Source organism: Choristoneura fumiferana, chromosome 26 (genome assembly GCF_025370935.1).
Source record: "Choristoneura fumiferana chromosome 26, NRCan_CFum_1, whole genome shotgun sequence".
Taxonomy (NCBI): Eukaryota; Metazoa; Arthropoda; class Insecta; order Lepidoptera; family Tortricidae; genus Choristoneura; species Choristoneura fumiferana.
This window is the reverse complement of record NC_133497.1, coordinates 10,165,627-10,174,678: the sequence shown is the minus strand read 5'-3', so window position 1 is coordinate 10,174,678 and position 9,052 is coordinate 10,165,627. Positions and strand designations below refer to the sequence as shown.

Below are 9,052 nucleotides of genomic sequence, written 5' to 3'. Positions count from 1 at the left end.
CTCAGACCTACCAAATATACACAAAAAAATAATAATTGGTCAAGCTGTTTCGGAGGAGTTTCGTTACAAACACTGACACGAGAATTTTAGAATATTAAAGAAAAATGATCAAACTGCATTAAAATTACTATTGCTATAAAATTTTCAAACTTACACCTTAATACAATCTACTGTTTTTTTTTTATTGTTGTAATTTCATATCTTGGTTTAAGGGTTAATTCCATTTAGACTAATTTTCACATGCCTGATGGCCGTACATATTACAGATCACTAATACATAATTGTACTTACCTACCTTCCTTATGTTATGTGAATAAACGATTCATTAATTCATTAATTGTATACTAAGTATGTCGCATAGTCGCACCATCGAAACCGTACCCTAAGCACGTAACCATGGAATCATCATTGAGTCATGCGGGCGGAGGGTGGAAAATTTGAAGCCTTGATTGTTATGATGATCTATAAAACATACTGATTTGGTCAGGACGGCTACTACGAAATTCGAAAATCGAAGTTCCTCGTACCGTCCCTCTCACACTCGTATTGTAATACAGGGACGGCAAGATAAGATACGAAGTTCGTATTTTGCACTTCGCAGTAATAGGGCCAGGTATGATGTTGATTTTATCGACAACGTGAGCTCTGGCGACATTATTAATTTTTCATGTGTAAGTCATTCAATAAAACATTAAGGTACTTAATATTTTTTAGGGTTCCGTATTACAGGCTGCAAAAACAGGAGCGTTATGTAGGTAACGTATATTGAATAGGAATACATATTATTTATGACCTTCTAGCTGTTGCCCTGCCCGCGAGTCCCGCGACTGTCAGTACCCCTAGTGTAAGTTTTCGGTTACAAAATACGTCTCGATCGCGTTCGCGTTAAAATCTCAATTGTATGGAAACACGAACAGCGCCTCTAGCGGAACGTTTGCGATGTTCGTGTTTCCGTACAAATTGAGATTATAAGGCGAACGCTATCGAGACGTATTCCTTTATACTTGTATTATTTATGTAATTTGTGTATTTATGTATTTTATTATAATGTTTTATAAATGTATTATATATTTATTGTATATAGTTAGGTATTTGAGGTTTACATAAGCATTTATATTTATTCAAATGTTTTGCTCTATTTGTCGATCCTTGTTTTTTGGATTGCTCCTCTACCACTCAAAGGTTGACTGGCCTGCAGGGATAAGTCCGCCTTTGTACTTAACACAACTTTTATTTATGTAACCCTTTTTGTTTTCCTTTTTTGTACAATAAAGAGTATAAACAAACAAACAAACAAACGCAAAGCTCAAGGAACCTTGGAGACAATTCTTGTTGCTATTTTAGAACCTGGTTGAGGAAAAATACCGACTTTTAAATAACAACAACAACACTATTTTCAAGCCAGTAAGATTATTTAGGTATGTCTAAGTTTCTGTCATAACAAATGCAAATAAATATAAATGTATAAATAAATGACAATGATCATCAAATAGTATTAGGGTCTTGAGCAGAAAATTATGTACCTTTAGTTTTTTTTCAGAAAATTATTTTTTATTTTTATTTATTTTACTCAGAATCGTACATTCGAACCTCACACAGGAAAAATATGTCCCAAATTTTCCACCTCATTTCATTACATTTTTTGTATGAGTATTTTTTTATTTGACACGCTTTTTCTAGCTTACAAGGAGGTCCCGGCCACTATTATGTAAAGTCTATTTACCTAGCAAATTTAATATTTTTCATTTTTTTTATTCTTATTTCTAAGAACGTAACGCACCTGAGAAATATTCTTCTATACAAAATGTCTAATTTTTGTTACATTTTAGTACTTATTACATATAATGTTTTTGAACGTAACGCACCTGTGAAATATTTTTCCATATAAAAGTTTGGAATATACTTATAAAGGGTACATATTTTCTGCAAATTACCCATTAGTAAAAAGGTTACAATCAAATTTGTAGCATGGTACTTAATGAGGGCTATCGTTTTTTGTCTCACTAGATGGCGCACTGTTGCGTGAGGTTTTTAAGTGTGGCTTTCAAAGTCTGTTATTACGGGCGTGAAAACAAAGTTTAGATTAAAATCATATTTAATACACCTTAAAACCGTACCATAAAAATATCGAGCATGCCACAGTGTTCCATAGTCCCCGTTTTGTTCGAAAAAAAGGGAGGACAAAGGTCTCCGAAAGACAAAACTGTCTCAAAAAACACAGACATTCATTGCCCCGGAATGCATATTTGCCATAAATTAATTTCAGATATTGCAAAATATTCACAAAATTATTCTAATTATAAATAAACCCGCGTAGCTCACCCAAAAACTATGAGATTTGACATTTCGGAGACCTCACGCTACACTAGCGCCTCTAGTGGCGAATTCATACGCGATAGCCCTCATTGCTACAGAACGTATGGAACGGAATGTCAAAGCACACATTACACGCAACGGCTGGTTGGTTACGAAACGTGCATAGTCTTATACTTTTCGATACAAGAATATATTTTTGGCTGACACGTTTCTGTTACGGTCATGATATGATACGGTGTAATGGGTTTCCTTTATTGTCTCTACCCATATTAAGTATTTGATTCATTTCTCTTATTATATAATTAGCTTGTGTGGCTTGTCCGTAAGTGTTAATTATGAGATTAAAGGGCTGTTTCACCATCCATTGATTAGTGTTAACTATCGGTTAAATGCGATGCCATCTCCGTCTATTTGAACTAAACAAATAGAGACGGCATCACATTTAACCGTCAGTTAACACTAATCAATGGTTGGTTCGAGTTATCTACTCACTGACCCTGAGGGGCCGTGGGGTTACCGGTCGGGGCCTTGGCCCCCTTCGGTGGCGTCTGTCGCTGGCCATTGCGATGGCCAGGTCGGTGGTTATGAGCGAGATGCTCTTGGTTTCTTCCTTACTTCCATTTTGGCTTCCATGGCCTAGCAGGCGATCGTCAGCCTGCGTCTAGGGTCGTGGTCTCATGTCCGGTGGTTTGTCATTGGGGGTGGTCGCCTACACGATGAGATCGCGCGGAAACCTCCTCCCGTCGGGTGGGCGTGCGTGGTACGGCGCCAGCTTGCGCAGGTGTTGGTGGTGACAGCTGTCCGTACGTCAATGGTTGGTGAAAAACGCCCTAAATAAATAAATTTGCATCGAAAAGCATGAGACTGCTCACTAGACTCTGGCCAGCGAAAGCTAACGACGCATTTTTTACGAAATTTTTATCTCGTGATTAGCTATAAGAAATAAATAAATTACTTTTTCTTTAATTCAACCTTCTACCATCCTTAAAATAGAAAATGTTATAACTAGTTATTTTTTTTAATAAATAAATAAATTGAAAACTTAAAAAAACTAGTTATAAGATTATGTTAGAATTAAAATGTTAGAAGGTATATTCAATGCCAATCTGGTCAAAACATCGATCAGAAGATGTTCCGTACGGACACCGTTTTTTAAGCAGCGGTGTGGCCGCTCCTTAATACATTCAGCAACAAACCAAAGATGTATTCAAACCTCTTTGTATATTCTTCTATCAAAAACAAACACCAACTTAAGTAAGCAGACGGACACAACTATATCACACTTCGTTCCATACACATTGTTCGACGTCCACTCGTACAGCGCCTTGGACGACTGCAAACATAACTTTGTCGTTAGAATGACAATGACAGAGTACAAAGAATGATTCCTGAAATGTTGTTTACAAATATTTTCAATGTGTTTCGTGTGCTAAAGCGCTGACTGACATACTCATGAAAGTGAGTAAAGGTTGTATTTTAAGTGGCAGTAGACGGTTGCTCGAAGAAATCGTTGGCCGTTAGAGTGTTCCTAAAGGTGCTCATAAACTTGAGGATTCACTTGTAATGAGCATTCTAGAGAATGTTACAATACAATACAATACAATAACTCTTTATGGCACACCAACACATAGTAAGCAATACAAAAAACACGTATTACATAGAGATTTTCTAAGGTAAGCAATAGGCGGCCTCATAGCTTCAGAGCGATCTCTTCCAGGCAAACTTTACAATGGACGGAAGTAAGGAATACATTTTTCATCACACTTGCTCGAAAACAGTGTCGTAACATGCAGGCTACCTTGGTTGCAACCCCCCAAATAAAACCCTCGACCTTAATGTGCTTGTCATAAAACCCGTGGTCGGTAAACGAGTCATTGCCCGTACTAATTTGGTTGTCATGAAGCCCAAGGTCGGTAAATGAGTGTGGCGCGCGCACGTCGGGCGCATGGTCAGGCTGGGGTAGGGCGGCGCGGAGGCTGGCGCTGCCAAGAGCGTAGTCCGCGGTATCGGCAATTTTTGAAAAAAATATTAGTTTTTCTTTTAAAAATATACAATTTTACTCGTAAATGTGATGAAAAACATTGTATGTCGCACGGGCGGTACTAGAATTACGAACATCGACTCATTAAAGCCCTCAGTCTTCGACTTCGGACTTCTAATAGACTCTCGTTCGTAATTCCTTGTTTACCGCCCTTAAGACACAATGTACTATTAGCAGGTGATGCAATTTAGAGTAGATTAGAGCAATACTACAAAACACAGATAGTTCACAAGTCAATCTCCTGTATGTACTTCACTTTCCATACCTACGCTCGGCGGTCGCTCTAAGGTTGTCAACTATGGCTTATGCACCAAAAAACTATCGTGGTAGTGGCACTCGTGTCTAGTTGTTTGATTTATTGTTGAGAATGAAACGGGAAGAATGGAAATATAAATTAACGACTAAAGTATTTTAATTTTAATCATCATCATCATCCAGCCATATACGTCCACTGCTGCACAGGCCTCCTCTCAGAACAAGAGGGCTTGGGCCATAGTTCCCACGCGGGCCAGTGCGGATTTGGAACTTCACACGCACCATTGAATTGCTTCGCAGGTTTGTGCAGGTTTCACGATGTTCCCTTCACCGCAAAGCTCGTGGTAAATTTCAAATGTAATCCGCACATGAATTTCGAAAAACTCAAGGTGCGAGCCGGGTTTGAACCCACGACCCTCTGTTTGAGAGCGATGGGTCAAACCACTAGGCACCACGGCTTATATCTACCACGGCTTATATTGAATTTAATGTCATTGTTATATTATAAATTTGTCACAGAAAATACCTTGCGACGTTTTCTTTATTGGCGAAATTCACGATTATTTAATTTAAACAACCGTCCACTGAACAGTTATAACTTTTTTTTTGTTGCTCCATTATTGCACAAAAAAGTTCACAGATGCGTGTCTCAAGCCGATGGCACTCGCGCTCGCACTGGTCCCAACCGGTCCGAGATGTGTCCGTGAGCAGTGTCTATGTGTGCGTTGCTCGAGCGCACTTGTATGGAGATTGATTTCTGAACTATCTGTGTTTTGTGGCAATATCAAGAATACCTACTTAAAACTGACTCATATAATACACAACAAATCGAAACAGATAAGTAGATAGGCAGATAGATACATAACAACATATTATCGCGCATGAAATATAATACTGTCATAACATAACTCATTTTTTTTGAACATGAAACTACCGTGAGACTCACTCATATTAAATATAATGACCCGGATAACTCACGTCTTAAATCGAGTTTAGCCCGACATTTTTTTTATTATAAATTATAGCGCTTTGGTGTCTTAACTGCATGTAGTGCTGTAGGCTTTGATTATATAATTAATATATAATGTATAATCAATGCAGGTAATTTTTTATTGACACAAATAAATTTCCAGCCATCAAAGTCAACGCAATTCCCCGAAATACCGAGCCCTGATGAGTCCGCCGTGCAGAACCACGAAGCGGACCCGCCCAAAGAACTGACTGGGACTCCCGGGGTCCCAGAGGGGGCCCTGGGGCCCCGGTGGCGGGGGGCCCAAGGCCAGCGAGGAGACGAGCGCCGAGTTCGCGGCGGAGAGGCATCAGATAGTCCGGGAAAGCGACTCCTGCGAGACGAAGTCTCCCAGTGTGATCACAGCCACTGACATTGGTAAATCCTAATTAATCCTACTAACCCTATCCTACTAATATTATAAATGTGAAAGTTTGTGAGTATGTTTGTTACTTCTTCACGCTGAAACGGCTGGACGGATTTGGATGAAATTATGCAAAAAGTTAGTTGATAACCTGCATTAAAACATCCACAAATCAGTACAAAAAATGTATAATATAAACAAAATCAGAGTAGACAATCGGTCTTAATCGCTTTAACCCTTTAACCGCCATTGTCTGAATTATAAGACAAAAATTATCCAGCTCATTTCACCGCAGTCTTATAATTAAGACAAAATGTCATATAGTTTCGGTGTAGGTGTCGATACGGGCAGGTTAAAGCGATCTCAATCCAACTTTTAAATTAAACCACTTTTTCTTAATTCCCAGAAGATTCGTCTACCTCGATAAAGACGATCGTCAAGCAGCAGCCTCTGATAGTGCACTCCATGCCGACGGTGACCAGCTTCGGCCAGGGCGCCGACGAGGTGGACCGCGTTAAGGCGGCCATCCAGCAGGTGAAGGCCACCAAGTCGGCGCCGTCCGCCGTGGAGGTGGAATACCCTAGCAAGTTCCTGGTGTTTTCAGACCAGCCACACCAGCCGTACCCCCAAGGTATGCCCCACAGAACTGACACACATATATTCACAACAGTTTCTTTAAGGGCGGATCCAGCTTTTTGACCAGGATGGTCTTTATAGTCACACACATGGTCAAATTCTATTAATTTTGTCGTAAATAAAACGTTGTTTTTTCTCGACTAACCCTATAGTGTGGGATATCGTTGGATAGTTCTTTTAAAACCATTGTGGGGTTGCCAGAATGATTTTTGGATTCAGTAATCTGTTTGCGAAATATTTAACTTTAAAGTGCAAATTTTCATTAAAATCGAGGGTCCCCTCTCTAAAATCTAAACTGTTGGGTGGAAAAATTTGGAAAAATTCAGGATGGTAGTAAGTATATCAAATTTACAAGGAAAATTATAACGGCTAAGATTGCTTGAGAATTATTAGTAGTTTAAGAGTAAATAGCAGCCTAAGGCATAAAATATACCTATAAACTTAGAAGATTCCGTGCACAATACGAAAACCTTAGAAAAATATTACACTTGTTTTTTTCTTAATGGCTACGCAACCCCATCTTAGGCGTGTCCGACACGCTCTTGGCGAGTTTTTATTTTACAATAAAATTGTATACTTTATTTTCTTTTGTACAACAAATAGTTTACATATACATACTTTTCAGGACCTCCTCCAGGAGGCTATCCCCCGCAAGGAGGCTACCCCCCGCCATCGGTTTATCCGACGCAAGGCTACCCGCCACCTGGAGGCTACCCCCCTCCACCTGGGGGCTACCCTCCTCCAGGGGGCTACCCGCCGCCAGGGGGCTACGGGCCCCCACCGCCGGGGTACGGGCAGGGGTACCCCCCACCACCGGGCGGATACCCTCAACAAGGTATGTATTTGACCTTTGAGGACACTTTTATTATTAATTGCTAATTCGAGAAACCATTATAAAGAAGCCAAAATATGAAGTAAATTTTTAGCTTTATCCTGCTGTTTGGTTTTGCTTTTGGCATGGCAAAATGGCAAAAACGGAACCCTTGATTTCACCATGTGTGTCTGTTTGTCTATTATACGTCCGCGCCTTTGGTCACAACTAACATAGGTAGAAAGCTGTAATTTTGCACGGATATATGTAGCATACGCTAACAAAATGTTGTAAAACATTTAAAAAGAACATTTTCCCCTGGTTTATGGGTGCCTCCCATAAACGTAACACTATGGGTTCGAAGTCCGGAATAAATGTTTTGTATTTGTACAGGGCCTATCGTTGGAGATCACTTTTAAAGTCATTGTGGGCTTGTGAAGACGATTTTTCTATTTTGTATCCTATTCTTAATATTACCAGGTGCGTACGGGCCGGGCGCGGGGAGCGGCGGCGGCGGCGCGATGGCGCAGGGCGCCGCCCTCGGCGTCATGGGCACCCTGACAGCCTGCCTCGCGTCCTGCTGTCTCTCCTGCTCGCCGTTCCTCGCTGCAGGCGCCTCGGAGTCCGACGGCGAGCGCCACCAGCAGCCTGGCACCAAGCTTACCCCAGCCAGCAGGCGCCGGGCGGACCGGCCCCGCCGGGCGGACCGACCCCGCAGGGCGGACCGACCCGCAGGCGGACCGACCCGCAGGGCGGACCGACCCCGCAGGGCGGACCGGCCCCGCCGGGCGGACAGACCCCGCAGGGCGGACAGAACCAACAGACAGCGCACCCCGGCCAGGACGAACAGAACCAAGAGACTCAAGCGGACATGGATAACGATTTTCCTGATGATTGAATGCACTTTGGGCCGAATGCTGGCCACAGAGCTGCTCATTCTGTTCTGGCTCCACATTCTGGTATACTACGAAGTGCAAAATTCGAACTTCCTATGTTACCATCCTGCTGACGCTTATTATTAACCGACAAAAAAACGGAGGTTCAGTGCCCTTAGTGTAAGTTTTCGGTCACAAAATAGGTTTTTTTTTTTTTATTCGACTGGATGGCAAACGAGCAAGTGGGTCTCCTGATGGTAAGAGATCACCACCGCCCACAGACAATTGCAACACCAGGGTATTGCAGATGCGTTGCCAACCTAGAGGCCTAAGATGGAATACCTCAAGTGCCAGTTATTTCACCGGCTGTCTTGCACTGCTGCTTCACGGCAGGATTAGCGAGCAAGATGGTGGTAGCAATCCGGGCGGACCTTGCACAAAGTCCTACCACCTGCAAAACACGTCTCGATCGCGTTCGCGTTAAAATCTCAATTTATATGGAAACACGAACAGCGCCTCTAGCGGAACGTTTGCGATGTTCGTGTTTCCATACAAATTGAGATTTTAACGCGAACGCGATCGTGACGTATTTTGTAACGGAAAACTTACACTAAGGGTACTGAAGTCGACGCGTATATATTTTTTTGTTCGCCAGTGAGAGGGACGGTAGGATATGAACTTTGATTTTCCCTCCCTAGTAGCCTCCCTGATTGTAGGTCCTACGCTAGCTGGCGCGGTTTGCATG

General features: G+C 41.8%; 1 protein-coding gene across 1 annotated transcript; it reads left to right on the top strand.

Annotated features, from left to right (window-relative positions):
- The first annotated feature begins 3,634 nt into the window (after positions 1-3,634).
- LOC141443146 (uncharacterized) lies at positions 3,635-8,330 on the top strand. Its single transcript, XM_074108356.1, has 6 exons — positions 3,635-3,774; positions 5,746-5,999; positions 6,392-6,616; positions 7,247-7,456; positions 7,913-8,133; positions 8,184-8,330. The coding sequence occupies exons 3-6, from the start codon at positions 6,451-6,453 to the stop codon at positions 8,328-8,330; spliced, it is 744 nt and encodes a 247-aa protein (XP_073964457.1). The 5' UTR covers positions 3,635-3,774; positions 5,746-5,999; positions 6,392-6,450.
- The last annotated feature ends 722 nt before the right edge of the window (positions 8,331-9,052 follow it).